The following is a 20,330-nucleotide window of genomic DNA, read 5'->3' on the forward strand; positions in this document are numbered from 1 at the left end:
CACGCTCGGATTGGCATCTACTACCGTCCATACGCAGGGGATGGGGGGAGCTGGTATTTGCACCTGAGGAGGATTTGCTAAGAAATATCCCCTTCATGGCGCCGGGGCCAACTACGTCGATCTCCGAATTTATTTAAGATTTTGGCTCCTAAGAGACTTGGGAAGAATTCGGATTTATTCGGTGTTCCTTTAGCGCAGTTCCCAGTATTACCCACATCGCTGATGAAACCGTCCTAACTGCTGACCTTTTCAAGATGGCGGCCCGCGGGCGCCACTCTCGGGCTCGCGCACCTCCCCAAGATGGCGGCGCCCGAGGCCTGGCGCGCCCGGAGTTGCTGGTTCTGTGAGGTAGCGGCGGCAACGACCATGGAGGCCACGTCCCGGGAGGCGGCGCCAGCGAAGAGCTCGGCCTCGGGCCCCAGCGCTCCCCCCGCCCTGTTCGAGCTGTGCGGGCGGGCGGTGAGCGCCCATATGGGGGTTCTGGAGAGCGGGGTGTGGGGTAAGTCGCGGGGTGAGGGGCTACCTCTGGCAACGAGCGGAGGCGGCCCAGCGGCCGGGGGGCACGGGGGGCGAGGCCGGGAGGCCTGGGGCAAGGCCCAGCCCGGGGCACTAGAAGCCACACCGTCGGGTCGGAACATGAATTCCGTGACTGACCGGGCTGTGCAGAGTAAAGGCGGGGAGCAAATCGGCAGGTGGAGCCGCGCCGCGGCCTGGCTGGGGGGCGCGGGGGGCGAGGCCAGGAGGCCCGGTCTGGGGCCAGACGGGCAGGGCCCGGGCGGCAGAAGCTGGAATGACGGGCCGGCCGTGGGCACCGAACTGACGCTCGGGGCCAGCGGGGCTGCGGAGTCTCGGATGCCGAACCGACGGCCAGGGATGGCCCTGCCGCTCGGGGGCGGGGGCCGAGGTTGGGAGTCCCGGCCTAGGGCGAGGAGGCCAGGCCCCGGGCCACCTAGCCTGACTGACGCGCGGGGCCTCCCGCGTCTGCTTGACAGACCGCGGGTGCCGAGCCTCGGGAGGGCAGGCTGATGGGCGAAGGCAGCCCGGAGGATGGGCGAGCGAGGGGCCGGGGAGAGGCCAGAAGGCTTGGAGCGCCGCGGCCTGTCCGACGACCCAGGCTTGAAGGGAGCGCACTGACGACCGGGGCCTCGGGTGCCAAACTGCTTGAGCGCCCGACTGACGGGCAGAGCAGCGAGCGCCGGAGGCCACTCGGATGGGCCTGCGCGGAGGAAGGGCCCCGAGCGGGGAAGGGAGGCCGGAGCGGGTCCAGCAATCGAGGGAGGCTCGAATGAAGGACAGGCGGGAAGGGCCAGGGAGGCCCCCCCGATCCCGGCGAGGAGGGGGCGCGTCGCGGCGAGGAAGCCTTGGGCTGAGTGGGAGCGACAGGAGGCCCCGGCCTGAGCTGCCGGGACGGTCGGGCCGGGGCTGAGCGGCAGAGGCGGGCCCGCGGCGCTGGGCGGAGGGGCCCGGCGGGACAAACTGACGGGTCGGGCCGGGCCGGTGGGCCTGGGAGTAGGGCGGGCGGCGCCGGCCAGGTAGCGCCGGAGAGGAGGCCCGCAGCCGACGGGCACGCGGAGGCCGGGCTTTGGGGTGGGCGCCCCTGGACCCAGACTGGCAGCTGATGAGAAAAACTCGAGTTGGCCTTGTGAACCCTGATGGTGAGAGTGAAAGAGGAGAGCGAAGGCTCTGGGTGGGGAGGGGAGGGGGGGTAGGCCTGCCCGCACAGGGGATGAGGGCTGAGGGCGGCCTTGGGCCTGACAGACTGGTGGTGGAGGGGGTGGGGTCCGAAGTTGGGTGAGGAGATCCAGGCCAGGCCTAGGGCCCAGAGAAGGGGGAAGGAGTGGCAGGAGAGGAGGCCTCAGGCCGTGAGGGGGTGGGGTTCTGAAGAAGGCCTCGGGAGTGGTGGTAGTGTCTTGCCAGGAGGAAGGCCCTGGTAAGGTCAGGTTGAGGGCTTGAGATCCTGGGATTGGGGGCATTGGGGGGGTTGCACCTGGGGAGGTGGCTGTGAAGAAAAGGCCCTGGAGTTTGGGGGCTTGGGCCTCCAGGAATAAGCCCGGAGACTCTGGAGACTGGCTAAAGAAGGCCCAGGGATGCGGGAAGGCCCTTGGTGAGGTGGGGGTGGGGCGCTGGTCCTAAAGAGGCCCAAGTGTCTTCCTGTAGTGGGAAAGACTGTTAGAAGTCCTCAAGCTGGTAGGGGGAGGGGATTGTGGAGGCCCTATGCCAACAGCTGAGAGAAGAAGGGTCAGACTGACCCATGGGGAATAGGAGAAGCCTCAGTGGAGCTGGGCAGGGGGCTCTGGAAAGTCCTGGGAAGTGGAAGAAGGCAGAGAAGACTGGCTGTGTCAGCCTGGAACTTCTAGGATGCTAAACTTGGCTAGGAGGGAAGAGGACTGGGTGAGGAGGCCTGGAGTAGAGAAGAGGAAGCATTAAAGGTATAGGCTGGAAAGACGGAAGAGCCTTGCTTAAGAAGAATGGAGAAAAGAAGAGTGTGAATAACAGGGGATGAGAATCCCCAGTGGCTGTGAGAGAAAATGGCTAAACAGAGCAGATTGGAGGGGCAGAGGAGAAAGAGCTCCTATGGGCCTTGCCCAGGTAAACACACAGAAAAAGCTGAATCAAGGTAGGCCTCTTAGGAGAGCCAAGTAATAGGCCTGCTGAGAAGCGCTGTTTTGGAGGAAGGTCCCTGTGTGGGCTAACAGCCAAGAAAGGCTTCCTGGAGGCAGAGGACTAGGGTTGCTTTGTGTAGCGAGAGAGAAGGGTAAAGTGAGTAGAAGCAGCAGGAAGGGACACAACGAGGAAACAAGTAGAATCGGTATGTTGTACCTTGAATGCCAGGATATGGAGCTTGGACTTCATCTTGAATGCAGTAGGGGGCCTGCCTACATTAATGTAGTAGCTTAGGGAATTAATACTTTCATTCAGGAGGTACATCGAGTACTATGTACAAAGAATCATACTAGACTCTTGGACATCAAAATCCAAATATTCTACAAGTAAAGAGAAAGGGAGATCATAGAAACAAAGTTTTGAAAGATTTTCCTTAGAGTTAGTATACTCTAAGATTTTAGACTTGTTCTTGACAGGACAGAGGCTATTGACAGGATAAGAATAATAATAGACAGACGCCTGGGTGGGTTAGTGGTTGAGCTTTTCTGCCTTCAGCTCAGGTTGTGATCCCGGAGTTCCAGGATCGAGTCCCACATCGGGCTCCCTGCATGGAGCCTGCTTCTCCCTCTGCCTGTGTCTCTGCCTCTCTCTCTCTCTCTGTGTCTCTCATGAATAAATAAATAAAATATTTAAAAAAAAATAATAGACAACATTTAGTGAGCTTATTAGAGCCAGGCATGGTCTTAAAAAGATTACAAGCATGAAAAAAAAAAAAGATTACAAGCATGATCTTCTTTAATTTTTATAACAATATTATGCGGTAGTTATTATTACCTCCATTTTAAAATTGAGGAAACCAAGTCTTAAAGATATTAATTTGCCCAAGGATTCATGATTAACTAAGTAATAGAATCAGAGTTTCCCCCAGTTTTGTCTAACTCTAGAGACTAAACCATTTAGCCACAATACTATAAAGTCTCTCAAATCTAGACATCAGCAAGAGCAAGTTGTTCTTATGATATGTTGAATTTAGAGTTAGGGCCTAGTTATTTCTATCGTTCATAGGAAAGTACTAGTTCAGGATATAGTAGGGGCCCAAAGAATGGGAGTTGCCAGCCTGGAAGAGTGGGACGGGAATTCAGGAAAGGCTTAATGAAGGGCACATGATACTTGAAAGATGAGTAGTTGATGTGCTGAAAATGGCAAGGACATTCCTGGTAGAGAGCAGCATGACAAAGGTACAGAGGCAGAAAGCAGTGTAACATGTTAGGTTAGTGAAAAAATTAGTTTAGTATGGCTGAAGGAGAGGAGGCAAAGCACAGAGCTGGAGAATTAGTTGGGCCCAGATTATGTTGGAGATTTTTATTACCCATATTCAGTAGGAATGGTGTTAAATGCAGAATGGTTCATTATGCTGGGCAGAAGTGAACTGACCACCTCCTCAATGAGCATATCATCCTGCCTTATTATCTCACCCTTGAAGATGTGCATGCCCCTGAAATTCCAGCTGCCAACTAAGTGGCTGAAGATAAGTAGACTAGAGTTTGAATTAGACTTAGGTTAACTTCTACGGGATTTATTTGCCAAATGAGAAGTCTGCCCTTCTTTTTTCCTTTCCAATAGGGTAAATAATGCTTGGAACCCTGGGAGAAAAAAAGTAAATTTTGTGTTTTGGTTTTTGTAGCCCTCCCAGGCCCAATACTCCAAAGCATCTTACCTCTGCTCAATATATATTACTTGGAGAGGATTGAGGAAACTGCCCTCAAGAAAGGTGAGTGTCTCTCTCTCTCTCTTTCTCAGTCAGTGACTGTAAGCAAGGCACCATGATGTTCTTCAGGTAAATATTACACCTGATACCTGTGTAGAACTTTGTGCTTTTCAAAAAATTCCCTCATACTGACTTTCTTAGGTTATTCCTCACAGTGTCCAGTGAAACACAAAGCAAGTAAATGATTCCAGTTATACTAATAAAATTGAAACCACAGGCACACCACATGAATAACTAAGCTGGCTTAGCTAGACTGAAACCTAGATCTTCTGAATCTTAGTTTTTCTATTTTACCTTGCTGTCTTCCAGACCCCTCATTGTACAGATCTGTTAACAGCTAACATTTATCTACCTAATCCCGATGTGCCAAGTGCTGTCCTAGACACTTCACCTGGAGAAACTCATTTAAACTTTCTAACAATTTTATGAAATAGCTATTATTAACTACATTTTACAGATAAGGAAACTGAGGTACAGAAAAAATAAGTAAACTTGCCCAAGATCACACAGCTAGAATGTGGTTTGCTGATATTTAAACCCAGGCAGTCTATCTGTAGAGCCAGTGTTCTTTACTGGCCTGCCATATCGCTCCTGTGAACCCAGAGAAAGACAGCATTAAAGGCTAATGTGCGACATTCGTGGTGGCCAAAGAGCAGCCAAGTAAATGTGATATTTCTCCCCACAGGCCTCTCCACTCAGGCCATCTGGCGCCGACTATGGGATGAACTGATGAAGACAAGGCCTTCCAGTTTGGAAGTAAGTGAAGGCACCAGGGAGAACTCTGGCTTGACCCTGCACAGTGAAAGCAGGAGTAGCTTACAGACGCAAACTGGGGACTGGGAAAGTGCAGGACCAGGGGTGGCGTGACTTTGGGAGGAGGGCTCTGATGGCTTGTCACCAGGTTCTTTCCATTTGGCATTTGTCACTGACTTGCTTGCTCACCATGTTTGCGGGTAACACAAAACAGGGAAGGGTAGTGATCACAATGGATGGCAGAACCAAGACTCATAGTGGTCAAACCTACCAAGATGCAAATTAACAGAATAAACCAATTCTTCACTTGAATCTAAAAAATTCTAATTGCATGACCTTAGGGTAGGAGGTGCAGGGGGTCTGGCTTACCAGCAACTTGTATGAGAAAGATTAAGGTGGTTTAGTCAGTAGTGTGCTAAAGCCACTCATATAATGACTCTACTCTAAGCTGTGTGAATTAATCTAACTATAAGCTAAAGGACTATGGGGATAATAGACCGGCCTGGCTCTGCAGTTGGCAGGCTACCCCTGGAGTATGGAGAAAGAAGCCAAGGCCATATCACATGAGTCACATTTGGAAGACTGGAGATGTTTTTCCTGAAAAAGAGAAGACCTGGGGAACATGAACTGTCTTGAAATATTTGAATGATTCTCACATAAAAAAGGAATTAATAGACTTGTTCTGGTAGAAGCTAAAAGAATAAATTTCTGCTAAACCGAACGTAGAACTTTTTTTTTTTTTTAAGATTTTATTTATTCATGAGAGACACAGAGAGAGAAGCAGAGACACAGGCAGAGGGAGGAGCAGGTTCCCCATGGAGAGCCCGATGTGGGACTCTATCCCAGCACCCTGGGATCACTACCGGAGCCAAAGGCAGACACTCAACCACTGAGCCACCCAGGCGCCCCCTGGATGTAGAACTTTTAAATTCTGAGCTTATTGGTGATGAAACAAGCTAATGCCAGAGGTAATAAGCTTCCCATCTTTAAATGTTCAAAAAGAGTCTAGATAACTACTTGACACAAGGGTAAAAGACTTTCAGCATTTTAAAAGAAGTCGGGCAAGATGACTTTTAGGGCTCCTATTAGTCCTAGATTCTATTATTCATTGGTTCAGATATAGCTCACTCTTACTTAAGTAGAATTTCTTTTGCTGCTCCTTATAGTGATAGGACAGACTGAGTTCAATAAACATTTACTAAACTTAACCACATACCAGGTCTTATGTTAGATATTGGAAGCACAGACATGGTCCCTTTCATGTTTAGCAAAGAAATCTGCAAACAAATACATTGTGCATGGTATAAGGATAAGTGGTTCAGTGACAGTAGCAAGGAGGTTGAGGGAGAAGGGAGCATGACAGTCTTTCCTGGGAAGTAGTATTTGAACTGGGCTTTAAATGGTGGATGAGGCCAAATGATAAGAAAACAAGTTCTTATCAGGAATTAGAGTCTTAATTTCTGGGGATGCACTGGGTTCAGTAACATTCAGCTCCATATCCTTCAGCTTTCCCATTTCTAGATCTGGACGTCACTCCTGAAGCTCAGTGTGATAATGCTAAGGCCCAAGAAAATCCTCAGGCAGCATGTACATGAATTGGGCCTTATGAGGAGGAGAAATGGATGCAAAATAGAAAACAGAAAGTTTCCTGAAACTTTTAAAGATGCATGAGATTCACTTTTTCCCAGTGTTTCCCAAATAGTATGGTTGACTAACAGATGATGGAGATCATAAGGTCTTTCACATAGAGTAAGCTTTTTTCCCAATATTATCTCAAGCATCCTGGTAGTTTGTTATCTTTTTTTGTTCTGGAGCATTTCAGAACATTAAGGAAGCCCCAGGCTTGATGGCCTAACAGTCTCCCTAGACAGAGGTCCTTACTTGGATCATATGCATTCCAAAGGGTACTGCCTTCTGCTTCCCAGTTTTACATGACAGTAACCTTAACTTTGTAAATCAGAAACACTTACTGAGTGCCTGCTCAATTCCAGGTGCTGTTCTAGGTTCTAGGGATATAGTGGTAAACAAGATAGGGATAGCCCCTGATTGCTTATAAAGAAATATAATTTCAAACTGTGTAGTACTAGTGTATGTGTATTAAGAGATCTGTAGAATAAAATAAAATAATCTGTAGACAAAGCAATGGGGAAATGAAGGAGTATTCAATAAAGGATTCTCTAGTTATTAACTATTTGGAAAAGATAAAATTAGAGCCTCATTTTACAATATACTTAAATTATTTCTATATAGATTAAAGATTAAATTGTAAAAAGTAAAAGCACAGAACAACTAAAAAAAGAATAAAGGTGACTGATTATCTAACCTCAGGATGGAGAGTGTTAATTACTAAATTACACTTTTTAAAAAAAAAAAAGGTATGGACATATTTGGCCATATAAAATGCCAACACTGTAAACACAATTTAAAAGGTACATAAACTAAGAAAGAATGTTTGCAACACTATTTGTAAAACAAGAGGATAGAGGGAATGAGACAAAAGCAAACTATCCTAGTAGAATAAGTAAAGACGGGGCCAAGTCACAAAATATACAAAAATCTCCAATAAAGTGAAAAATACTCAACCTCAATAATTAAAAAATGGGAAAGTATATAACTCTTAAATTAGTAAAGCCTTGGTTTGTTTCAAAAGATAATTTCAGGAGTGGGTAAAACTTGCATTTTAATTTGTTATTGGTGGGAGCAAAAATGTTATGTAACTTTCTTGGTGGGCAGTCTGGTGATAATTATCAAGAATCTTAACAATAATTATTAATTATTAATTAATTATTAATTTAGAATCTTAAATATTAATTCTTTGGGAGTGCCTGGGTAGCTTAGTTGGTTAAGCATCCAATTCTTGATCTCGGTGTCCTGAATTCAAGTCCCGTGTCCAGTCCCATGTCCAGCATGGAGCCTACTTAAAAAAAAAAAAAAGTTATATATGTACACTTATATTATTTGGGTAGAAATTCTATTTCTTAGAATTTATAGTATATAAAAATTGAGATACTCCTGAAGATTTCCAAGATGTTCATTATAGCAACTATTAAAAATCTAGAAACAAACTTATTCAGTAATGCAGGAATTATTAAGTATATAGTACATTCATATTTTCAACATATTAATAAAGTCATATTTTGAAAACATTTAAATATACCATGGTACAGTATTTTAAAAGCCCAGCATCTGAAACTGTTCAGAGTTGTCTCAACGTTATAAAAACAATTTTCTATAGCTATTCACATTTACATATACCCTCCAAAGAATTGGTTTACAGATTTTATCTTTCCAGAAACAGTATTTCTGTTATCAGAAAAATAGTGGACAATAGTTAATGAACATTTGCTCTTGTTTACAAGAAAATATTATTTCCTAGTTTGTACACACACTTCCTCCCCAACTATGCCTGAGCCACCAGCCTGTGGATGGGCCAAGGATTGTGTTGGTAGGTAAATGTCATTTCACCTCGGTGGTATCTCATTTCCCCTACTCTTGCCCAAAAGAACATGTTCAAATCACTTTGCATTCCCTGAGCAATACTGTACAAGCCCACGAAATGAGCGGCTTGGACTAGATCTCTTAGCTGTTTTTCAGCTTTGAAATTTTAGCAGAGATTCTTCTAAAAGGTGATGATGGAATAAAATGCAGTAATTACTGTTGATAATTGATTGAGATAGTTGTCATAACCAACTTTAGATACTCATTTAATCTTTACAACTCTATGATATAGGTAGGATATATTCCTCACTTTATAGGTGATGAAACTGAAGCAGAAAGAGGTGAGGTGGCTTGTCTGAGGTTATAGTTACTGATGGCAGACCCAGGACTCAACTTGAGGCATGTGGCTGTGGAGTGCATGCTCCTAACCACTATGTCCTGCTGGTCTCACTGCAGTTATTGTATCTGGGGTGTTCCAGTTTCAAATATTCTCACATTGTCTTCATCAACCAATGAAATGTGGGGGGGGGGGGGGGAACCACACTAATAGTTATCTAAACTACATGTTCCACATGCCTTATGGTCAGAAATAGCTACAGTATCTTGGTTCATATCTTTGTCCGTATTTTAGGCCCAGAATGTCTCACTTATGAAGTTGAAGCCTTGCTAGGTTACCTGCAAGTGTTTTCCAAGGCTGTGAGCTTGGGCCAGTAAATGTGTTAGCAAAGTGTTAGAGGTAGAATTCAGAAATACCCTCTCTGCTTCCATTTTTCCATTTGAGGCTGAGTGGAGATTTGGTTCCCAGGTATTTTTTCCTGGTCCCCCAATTCCCCCCCACCCCCGTTGCTAGTGAGAGAAGTCCCTCCCTCTTTTTGCTGCCATGCAGTTAGTTCAAACATGAAGAAGTCATTCCTAATTATTACCACAGCAGGCAGCGTCATGGGGAATAGGCAGGGCAAAGGGAATGACACTTCTGCTGAGAACAATGGGAGCCCAACTCCTGCCAAAAACCTCAGACATAAATTGAGGTCCACTCAGGTATGAGGGAGTGCATAGAGGAAGGTTAAGTACCAGAGAAGTGCCTTTTAATCTTGGGGAACCTCAGGCTCCTGCTACCATTTGCTTCAGGCTAAACAAGCACCCTGCATAACAGGCTCTGCCTCCATCAAGTCCATTTCATATTGCCCATCTGGACTAATTATTAGCAGGAGCAGAAATAACATTTTGTATTTTAGTTTATGAAGTGCTTTCACTTGCACTCATTTGATGTTCACAACAAACCTGTGAAGTGATATTATCCACATTTTATAGATGAAGAAAGGTCTAGATAGTGGCAGAGATGACATCTGTATCAGTTAACAGACTTTCTCCTGTACCTGAGAGAATGGAAACTTAAGGACGTCTCTGCCCTTTTGTGGTGGTAGGATGGGGGTGGAGGCAGTAATTGCTAACCTTCTCTATACATCAGAATCATCTGGAGGTGGTTTAAAAAATAAAGGTGCATGGGCCTTACTGCAGATGTAACATAGAGAACCCTCAAGTCTGGATACCTGGCATATGAATTTTCAAAAAAGAAAAGCTCCACAGTCCGTTCTGATTTGCACCAAAGGTTGAGAAACACTTGCATTCAGAGTTCTTCTAAATGTACTGGAATAGTCTGATGAAGTCTCATGCATCAAAGCCAATAACTACTGCCTGGAGAAAACCAAAGATTTGGACCCTGATCTCCAGGAATTTTTAATCTGGTTGGGATAAAACACGTACACAGAGACTCAACACCCTAAAGACAGGTCTACCAATGTTTAAGACCTGAGTCAGAGTATCTGAGGAGTCCCACAAGAGGCAGAGCAGAAAGAGGCTCACGGAGAGAGGCTGAAATGAACAGCCTCAACAATAGTGAAAGGTTAGTAGGTCCTCTTAGGAAGCCGGCAATGAACAGCATTTCTGGCAGATGTAGGAAAGGGCAGAGGAGGCACGTTTGGGTCAGTGTGGTGACCAGTTTGGCTGGAGCATAGCATTCACGTGAGCAAGATGTGGGAGATAAAGCTGCTCAAATAGAGGTCATTTTGTACAGGGCTTTCCCTGCCAGGCTGAGGAACTTCAGATTGCCCCTCAGTAGTGGATAGATATGGGGGTGGTGGGCACTAAAGCAGAATGTAATCAGACAGGTTTTACAAAGATTGAGTCCAGTGGATTTGTGCAAAAGTTTGGGAAGGGGAAAATGAGATAGAGGAACAATCTGGAAACTAATGAAGTGGTCAGGTGTGAGGTGATAACGGTCCAAACAAAGGTGGTAATGGTAAGAATGGAAGGTTGGGACCAGGTTCTAGAAACAGACATGGAAGAAGTTACGGGATTGTTTCATCAGCACTAAAGCAAAAGCATCTCTGGAACCAAATTTCCTGAGTTCGGTCTTTTTTTTTTTTTACATTTTATTTATTTATGATAGTCACAGAGAGAGGGAGAGAGAGAGAGAGAGAGAGAGAGAGGCAGAGACACAGGCAGAGGGAGAAGCAGGCTCCATGCACCGGGAGCCCGACGTGGGATTCGATCCCGGGTCTCCAGGATCGCGCCCTGGGCCAAAGGCAGGCGCCAAACCGCTGCACCACCCAGGGATCCCCTGAGTTCGGTCTTGATTCTACCACTTATCTGTATAACCACAGGCAGTAACCACCTTTGTGCCTCGTTTCTCCTGCCTATAAAATGGGGCTAATAGGGACGCCTGGGTGGCTCAGCAGTTGAGTGTCTACCGTCAGCTCAGGGCATGATCCCAGGGTCTGGGGATTGAGTCCCGCGTCAGGCTCCCCACAAGGAGCTTGCTTCTCCCTCTGCTGTGTGTCTCTCATGAATGAATGAATGAATGAATGAATGAAAGAAAGAAAGAAAGAAAGAAAGAAAGAAAGAAAGAAAGAAAGAAAGAAAATGGGGCTAATAGTAACACATACCTCAAAGATGGGAAGATTAAATGAATTTGTATAAATTAGAATGTTGCCTGGCTCAGCAAATAGCTATTGGAAGGAACCCAGGATGATGATGGTTCAACAGGTAGCGCTCTTAGTATCACAGCTGTCTGGCATGTTCTCTACTTTCAGAGTGTGACCTGTTGGCGAGCCAAGTTTATGGAGGCCTTTTTTTCCCATGTTCTACGTGGGACCATTGATGTGTCTTCTGACAGGCGTCTCTGTGACCAGCGCTTCTCACCTCTTCTGCATAGCTCCCGCCATGTCCGGCAGCTCACCATCTGCAATATGCTGCAGGGTGCAACTGAGCTGGTGGCTGAGCCCAACCGCAGGGTTCTGGAGACCCTGGCCAGTTCCCTGCACACCCTCAAGTTCCGCCACCTGCTGTTCTCTGATGTGGCTGCTCAGCAGTCACTTCGGCAGCTGCTGCATCAGCTTATTCACCACGGGGCTGTCAGCCAGGTGTCGCTGTACTCCTGGCCTGTGCCTGAGTCAGCCCTTTTCATCCTTATCCTCACCATGAGTGCTGGCTTCTGGCAGCCAGGCCCTGGTGGTCCACCTTGCCGCCTCTGTGGAGAGGCCTCCCGAGGCCGGGCCCCATCCCGAGATGAAGGGTCCCTCCTACTGGGCTCACGCCGGCCTCGCAGGGATGCTGCTGAGCGATGTGCTGCAGCCCTCATGGCATCCCGGCGGAAGAGTGAAGCCAAGCAGACAGCCAGAGCTGCACCCACCACCCGGGTAACACGCCGGAGCACACAAGAGAGCCTGACAGCAGGTGGGACAGACCCTAAGAGGGATCTGCACCCTCCAGCAACCTCCTACGAGGCTCCTGGCACCAAGCAACCACCCTCTGCTCCAGCCACCACCTCCTCTGCCTCTGCCTCCTCTTCCACATCCTCATCCAAACGGGCTCCAGCTAGCTCAGCCCCACAGTCTAAGCCGCTAAAGCGTTTTAAGCGAGCTGCAGGGAAGAAGGGTCCTCGCACCCGTCAGGGGTCCGGTGCAGAGTCTGAAGACCTGTATGACTTTGTTTTTATTGTGGCTGGTGAGAAGGAGGATGGGGAAGAGATGGAGATCGGGGAAGTGGCTTGTGGAGCTTTGGATGGATCAGATCCCAGCTGCCTGGGGCTTCCAGCACTGGAGGCCTCCCAGCGATTCCGCAGCATTTCCACCTTGGAGCTATTCACAGTTCCGCTCTCCACAGAGGCGGCTCTGACACTGTGCCACCTGCTGAGCTCCTGGGTGTCTCTGGAGAGCCTCACACTCTCCTATAATGGTGAGTGCCCTGCAGGGGCAGGGATGGGTCTCACAGCAGCACCAGTTGTGTGCCCAGTCCTGTGAAGGGGAATAGGGAGTATGATCAGGAAGCTGCAGATGAGGCCCTGCCGCTTCACAGCAGGGCAGAAAGCACATACTTGAAGTAGGGGCAGACTTAGTCCTGGGGAAGAACATGAGGTCTGTAGGCTTGATTTACAGTTATAAACAGGGGTTCCTGAGAGGCAGTGAAAACCTGAAGAGTGGGTACATTTTAGCAATGGTAAGCAATCCATGGGCAGGTGGGAACAATATAGTATATGCAAGCCCCCCCCCCCCAATCCTATCAAACCATCTGTACAAAGTGTGTGTACATTTTTTATCAGACCAGCAACCTGTGAAGGAGTTCTCAGTTCTTACCTACCTGGCTGCGCCCAGCTAGGCAAATTTCAACTCTGGGTAAATCCACCAATCTACCCAGGTTGCTGAGCACAGATGGAGAAAATCACACAACTGTGCCAACTGGTGCTACTACACATACATTCAGTCATCAACCTTATATGAATCCTGTGTTTGCAACATTAATTCCCGTTCCTCTTATTTCTAAATGTTTCCCTCTTTCTCAGATGACTACCTCCTGCTTCAGAGAAAGCCATCACATGAACTTCAGCTTATTGTTACCAACCTATTAATTCTATGTCTACACTCCTTTCCTCTTCCACAATAGTAGAGATGGCCATCCTAACCAAGACTAACTCTTTTACCTATGCTCTGGATCCATACCGTCTTACCTTAGGAAAGCTTGTTTCTCAAATGCTAAAGAACTTTTATATACTGCCTATGTGTCTGGCATAATTTAAGTATTCTATTAATTGAATCTTTACAACAACCCTAAGAGGTCAAGTGGCTTGCCGAGGATAACCTCACTAGTAAGTTGTAGAGCCAGGATTCAAACCCAATCGGATTCCAGGATTCCAAGATTTTAAATCACTACTTAATGCTGCCTTCCTTCTCCAGTGAGATGCTAATACATACTTTTCAGTCCTCTTTTATTCTCGGTGGCATTTGCTGCTATGACGCAGTCTTCATGAAATACTCTCATTTCCATTACCTCAAAATCTTTCTTATCCCCCTTTGAAGATTACTTCTCTTATCAATGTTCAGAGTTTCTGCCATTTTACATTCTTCCTGATAGTTTTGTCCATTCCCTTGCTTTAAAAGCCAACTATGCTGCAGACTTCCCTATCTATGACACTGGCCCAGATCTTTATCATAAACTCCAGAACCATTTTAGCTGGCTGATTACTAGATATCACTTCATAAACCACAGCTCCCCAACCTGAATGCATCTTCTCCTCCCCATGCTGATCCTCCTCCTATCAGTGACATCACAGCTCTCAGCTGCTCAGAAGACAGCTGGGTTCTTTCTTTTGCACATCTGTTTTTAAGAAATCTCAAATCTATCTCTTTAATACCTCTCCAGATCTTTAATTCAAGCTACCATTACTACTTATTTGTATTCATCATTTCAACAGTTCCTGACTCCATACTCACCATATAATTCACTGTCTACACTGTAGCATTTTTTAAGTGCAAAGAGCATTCATTTATTCACTCAAAAACCCTTCATTGGTTTCCTGTCACCATACTTAATATTCTTACAGGTCATTCATGTTCTCACCTCTGCTTACCTTTGTAGAGGCATCTTGAACAACCCCCCACCCCCTGTACTTTACACACAAGTCACATTACTTTTCAGTTCTTGAAACCTGTCACCTTCTTCCTTCAGGCCTTTATATATACGGAGTTCTCCCTGCCAGTCACTCCTCTCCCTCCTTTTAGCCTGTCTCCTTTGTGTTCTTTGGGACTCCACTGGAAAGATTTTACTGATAGAAACCGGACTGGGTACCAAGTACCCATCCTTTGTGCTTCCACAATACTCATACTTCCCCAGTTCCCTTCACACATTTTTGTTCATCAGGCTACACAAGCAGGAGTAAGATCTGTTCACCGTCTAGCAAAAACTGTATTTACTGGGTGCTGGTGAGGTTTTACGGAAGGAATGAATCCACAGGAACTTGCTCAGTCCAAGGGGAGATATTTGCTTTGTGGCCTTAAGCCTCTCCAACCCTTCTGTGAGATGGTTGTCCTTTTTTGGTCTATTCCCCACCCAGTTAATCCTTTAAAGTATTGCCTACTGGGTCATTGTCACTCCCCTGCTTAGATTTCACGAGTTCATTGTGACCTATAAGAGTCCAGAGACTGCTGCTGCCCTCTGGGCCTGGGCCTGTCATTCAGCTGGCAGCACAAGATGCCCCACCATGTCCTATCTTGTTTTGTGACTGCCCTTACTGATGCTTGAGGGCATGGCCCAGTATAGTAGACATCAGTTTGCTGGTTACCTGAGGAAAAAGCAAGACAATGGATGAATAGTTGAGATAAATGATTTTAAATAAGCTGATCTAAAACTCAAGAAACTTATCAACATAAATATTTGGAGTGGTCTCTGAATGTTACTCCTGCTGACACTCCCACATGACTGATCTAACTTCTTTCCTGCTATAGGCCTGGGCTCTAACATCTTCCGCCTGCTGGACAGTCTGCGGGCCCTGTCAGGCCAGGCTGGATGCCGCCTCCGTGCCCTGCATCTCAGTGATCTGTTCTCACCACTGCCCATCCTGGAGCTGACACGTGCCATTGTGCGAGCCCTGCCCCTACTGCGGGTCCTCTCTATTCGTGTTGATCACCCCAGCCAGAGGGACAACCCTGCTGTACCAGGGAATGCAGGGCCCACTAGCCACATAATTGGAGATGAGGAGATACCAGGTGAAGCACTGCATATGTGTGTGTGTGTGTGTGTGTGTGTGTGTGTGTGTGTCCACACAAATGTGCAGGTGCAGTTGTGTGGAGAAGGTAGGAAGACCTCTAGTCCAGGCCTGGCACCACTCATTCCTTAAAGAGGGAATGAAACCCATTCCCTCTTTAGAGCCTGTTATTCAAAGATAACCATGGGCTGGAGAGGGCCCAACCACTATAAGCCCAGTAGGAAGTGACCATGGTAGATCAGTTTCTAGTAAAGTGGTGTAGGTACCTCTTCTGTATATTCCCTTAGATCCAGTATGTTTCCTATGTCACTACTCTGCACACTCATATTTGCTTAGTCTTCCTGAACTAAAGGCTACAGCAGGGCAAAGACTAAATCTCCTATTTAGTGCTTTGCTCCCAGAACCTAGCATAGTACCTAATGTGGAGTACACACTACACTCAATGACAAGTAGATGAATGAGATTTTTTTAGTGAATCTCTAAAGGACAGGATGGGACCTGCTGCGGGAGAAGAGGGATGGCCAGCTAGAATCTTTCCTCCCTACTATATCCAGAAAACTGCCTGGAACAGCTGGAGATGGGATTTCCACGGGGAGCCCAACCAGCCCCACTGCTCTGCTCTGTACTGAAGGCCTCAGGTTCTCTGCAGCAGCTGTCTCTGGATAGTGCCACCTTTGCCTCTCCCCAAGATTTTGGGCTTGTGTTACAGACACTCAAAGGTAGGACCCAGCTGAAATGGTAAAGGGAGGGTAGGAGACCTCCATACTGTTCTTCAGGAAAGCTAAGGCACATGGCCTCTGCCCCCATGCAGAGTACAACCTAGCCCTGAAGAGGCTGAGCTTCCATGACATGAATCTGGCTGACTGTCAGAGCGAGGTGCTCTTTTTGCTACAGAATCTGACTCTTCAAGGTAAGTTCTTTATCCAGAACCTGGAGCATTCCTGGGTCTCCACTGCAGTTCTGCCACAGTCTCACTAAATGAGCAAGCCACTATTCTTTTCTTGCCCTTATGTCCTCACCTATAAAATGGGTTAGAGAACCTGCACAATCTTCTTTCTAAAAGGTCCCAAACTCCATTCTTCCTAAACATTGGAAGATTACTCACTTTTAAAGTGCCTCAAGTTTTTCTTACCTTTAAATAGCTGCAGAAATAATGGTGGTGGGAAGGATAAATACGCTGTTTGCCCCTAATCCCCACCCCTGCATAGAGGGAAAAGAGGTGAATGAAGAACTGTTCATGCAGAGAACCTCCCAATAGTGAATATCTGGGCTCAGTCTCTGTTTTGAATCTGATTAGTTCCAGTCTTCCTTGGGGTCTTAGACAAATTCCCTTTTCTGGGCTTCTATAAAATGTTCACCACCACCACCCCCTTGCTAGGGCCAACTGGGGTAGGATGGGTAGCACCAAATCCTAACGTTAGCCATCAGAATTTATTCTAATTTCTCTTGACAGAGATTACCTTCTCCTTCTGCCGTCTCTTTGAGAAGCGCCCGGCCCAATTTCTGCCTGAGATGGTTGCTGCTATGAAGGGCAACTCCACACTGAAGGGCCTCCGGCTGCCAGGGAACCGCCTGGGTGGGGGCAGGGCCCTGGGAAGGGACAGGGGGAAGGAGCCAATCCTTTGACTTAGAAACTTAGTGGATGAAGGCACAGGCCTTCCCACTGGGGAACATGGGGGTTGGAATATTGTTGTGTGCTGAAGCTTCAGGAGGGTGGGCTTCTCCCTACCAGAACGGGGTTGGCATCCCCTTGTTCCCCTGTTCTTGGGTGGTTGTAGACATTTCTCCCCTTCTTCCCAGGGAATGCTGGCCTGCTGGCCCTGGCAGATGTTTTCTCAGAGGATTCATCCTCCTCTCTGTGTCAGCTGGACATCAGGTACATGGGGCTGGGGATGGGACAAGGGATGGAACTGCAGGGATATAGACTAGGGATTAATTATTTCCTAGGTGTGTCTAATCCATCTCACTCCTACCAGTTCCAACTGCATCAAGCCAGATGGCCTTCTGGAGTTCGCCAAGCGGCTGGAGCGCTGGGGCCGTGGAGCCTTTGGTCACCTGCGCCTCTTCCAGAACTGGCTGGACCAGGATGCAGTCACAGCCAGGGAAGCCATTCGGCGGCTCCGGGCCACTTGCCACGTGGTTAGCGACTCGTGGGACTCATCCCAGGCCTTCGCAGATTATGTCAGCACTATGTGATGGGGCCCATGCTTCACAGGCCCATGCTCAGTACCATCAGCTTGCAGGGGCTGAGACCTGGGTTGTGACATGGGCTGCCCAGAACTCCCAAACACCAGTTCTGTCTTTCTCTTTCTGCCACCTTTTTTTCTCTTTTTTCCTTCTTCCCTTGCACTGAGGTCCTGGAGGCCTTGATGGGACTCAGCAAAGGCATTTCCACAACTGGGTGTAGAGCCTTTGGGCCCCTTACCCCAGTACTCTGGGAACCTGGGCCAGGTTACAGTGCTCATCAGTCACTGGGGACAGCTCCCCTCCCCCTGCCTGAGGTTCCTGTTTTGCCTCCTCAAGCAGATACCCAGGCTTTAGAGAAGTTTAGGAGTGTCCATTACCAGGCCTCTTCTCCACTGGGCTTCTTACCATGCTGCTCCCAGGCCTCAGTCCCTTTCATACCTTTATTCCTTTCTTTTTTTTAACCAAAAAGGTTTTCTTATAAAATAAACTTTGGGCAAACATCATGCAGCCCTCCTTGATGATTTTTGTCCCAGAGAACAAAATTCAGTAGGGTCCTATAGGGCAAGGAGCCCCTTTTCCCTGTCTCTTTCCTCTGACTGCTACACCCAGACCAGCTGGTTATCAGCAGAGGCCCCGCTGCTCCTCATGGGAACGCTGGTGGAAGACGAACGTGATGGCAGTAGAGGCAGCATCCCAGGCAGCCTGGAGTACCTCATCCTTGAGCCCCCGCTTATCAGTGTTATGATTCCACTGAGCCAGGTCTGAAGTACAGTCAGAACCATCAGGGGGTGGCCGGACCTGGTGGTTGTTGACACAGCGGCGGCAGCGCAACCTAGGGGCAGAGGACAGAGTCGTGGTAACTACAGAGCCCATCTCTATGCTGTGCAGGGAGTTCAGAGGTAATGGCCAGTAAAGGCCACCTACCTGTCATGTGTGTCACTAAGGCTAGCCTCATCCAGGGTAAATAGCTCCTTCAACTCGCCCAGAGAGAAGTGCCGCTCCACATCCTGCTCTTCATCCACCACACAGCTGCTCAGTGCCTTCTTGTGGCTCTGGCGCTGAAAGATCTTCTCCTCAATGGTTCCTGCCTGGGATGGAGAGACCCAAGAACCCATGGCTAAGTCATCCCTGTACATAGGGTGCAGGAAAACCTAGTGTTTGAAACTACAGCCACCCAGGAGAAGGGGAAATAAAACTAAAAATCCTACAGCAGCACATCTGCTCTGCTGAGCCCATTTTCCCAGTCTGTCTGTTGGGAACATGACTTGTACATATCAGTTCCCCCAGGATATTTTCTGTACAAATGGGAGTGTTTCATGGCCTGGCTAAATTCCTTCAGAGTGAGCTGGGTTTGCAGCAGCTTCACCAGAGCTCCACACCAAGCCCAGGTCTCTCTCTCTCACTAAAAATCATTAGCATATCACAGGCCATGCCCTGTGCACGAGGATACAAAGAAGAATCAAAGATGATCCCTATTCCTGACCTCATAGGCTAGCTAGTGGGAGAGACATAAACTAACTGTATAATAATAGAAACCTATACAGGATAACCAAGGGCCCACAGAGGGATGGTAGGGGGAAAGAGTGTTGGAAAGCTTGAAAGATGATCCTTGAATTCAATTTTTAAAAATGAATACATGGTTTACAAGGGGAGAGAGAAGGGAAAACTCCTAGGTAGGCCCCACACAGGAACAAAGGAATAAGCCTGACCTACTAGAGGGCTGAGAACTTGAGCCTGTCTAGAGGATGGTGGGAATGTAGTCAGATTTGAGAAAGTCAGCAGAGGTCATACTGGAGAAATAGGAATGCCAGGCTGAAAGAGCTTGGTCTTGTCCTATAAGTGACAAAAAGCAAAATCAGAATTTTTCTCAAGTTCATTCTAGAAGCAGTATGTAAAGAACAGATTAAGACCAAAGGTAAAGAATTAGGAAGTTGCTGTAGTATCCAAGTGAGAGAGGGCTGTGACATTGGTATGGGACAGAGAGGAAAGTTGAAGAAATTTCCAGAAGGTAAAAATCAATAGTAATTTGTTGTTAGGAGACAGAGAAATTGTCCAGTAGGAGATACCCAGGTTTGGGTTGGCTGGATAATAGAGTCATTAAATGAAAAAATTCAGAAAGGAAATTAATTTAATCATCATGCATCCAAAGTATTCATAAGACACCCAAGCAGAAATGTACAACATGGGATGGAAATGTGGGTCTAGAACCCAGGTAAGAGATCCAGGCTAAAAATTTAGAGATCTGTCAATATAATGAGTGTATATAATCACAGAGATAGGAAAACCAGAGTGGAATTTCCAAAGCAAACAGAATTTTAAAGATTAGTGGTCAACAGTGTCAGATACTCAGAGGAAAAATATCAAGAGTTTCTTGTTTTGGCAATTAGGAAGCCAACAGTACATTCAAAAGCAGGCTGAATGGCATAAGTGGTCTGATAAGTGAGTGGAACGTGAGGAAGTGAAGTTAGTTTGTGAGCTTTGGAAAAATGTGATTGTGAAGAAATAGAAAGTAACCCAAAGTAGTGGCTACAACTGGACAGA

The 20,330-nt window shown here is 47.2% G+C and overlaps 2 protein-coding genes across 11 annotated transcripts in view; one reads left to right on the forward strand and one right to left on the reverse strand.

Moving 5' to 3' along the window:
* The first annotated feature begins 13 nt into the window (after nt 1-13).
* LRRC41 (leucine rich repeat containing 41) lies at nt 14-18,292 on the forward strand. Of its 2 annotated transcripts, none has more exons than XM_072772304.1 (10): nt 14-499; nt 4,289-4,375; nt 5,058-5,128; nt 11,656-12,799; nt 15,343-15,603; nt 16,157-16,321; nt 16,414-16,512; nt 17,056-17,178; nt 17,403-17,478; nt 17,579-18,292. In XM_072772304.1, exons 1-10 carry the CDS (start codon nt 301-303, stop codon nt 17,796-17,798), a joined length of 2,445 nt encoding a protein of 814 aa, XP_072628405.1. In that variant the 5' UTR covers nt 14-300; the 3' UTR covers nt 17,799-18,292. The 2 variants fall into 2 exon arrangements, with proteins under 2 accessions (XP_072628405.1, XP_072628406.1); XM_072772305.1 differs by lacking the exon at nt 14-499 and adding an exon at nt 1,982-2,589.
* RAD54L (RAD54 like) overlaps nt 5,855-20,330 on the reverse strand; it is a 40,999-nt gene continuing 26,523 nt past the window's right edge. For 6 of the 9 annotated variants that reach the window (XM_072772306.1, XM_072772310.1, XM_072772312.1 and 3 more), the window contains 4 exons: nt 18,714-18,877; nt 16,735-18,621; nt 11,509-15,179; nt 5,855-8,039 (listed from right to left, as the gene is read on the reverse strand). In XM_072772306.1, coding sequence (XP_072628407.1) covers nt 18,411-18,621; nt 18,714-18,877 — 375 coding nt within the window. In that variant the 3' untranslated portion in view covers nt 5,855-8,039; nt 11,509-15,179; nt 16,735-18,410. Of the gene's footprint in view, nt 8,043-11,508; nt 15,180-16,734; nt 18,622-18,713; nt 18,878-20,330 lie in introns of all 9 variants that reach the window. The other 3 variants (XM_072772308.1, XM_072772307.1, XM_072772309.1) reach the window with 3 other exon arrangements.

The sequence above is a fragment of the Canis lupus genome, chromosome 13 (genome assembly GCF_048164855.1).
Source record: "Canis lupus baileyi chromosome 13, mCanLup2.hap1, whole genome shotgun sequence".
NCBI lineage: Eukaryota > Metazoa > Chordata > Mammalia > Carnivora > Canidae > Canis > Canis lupus.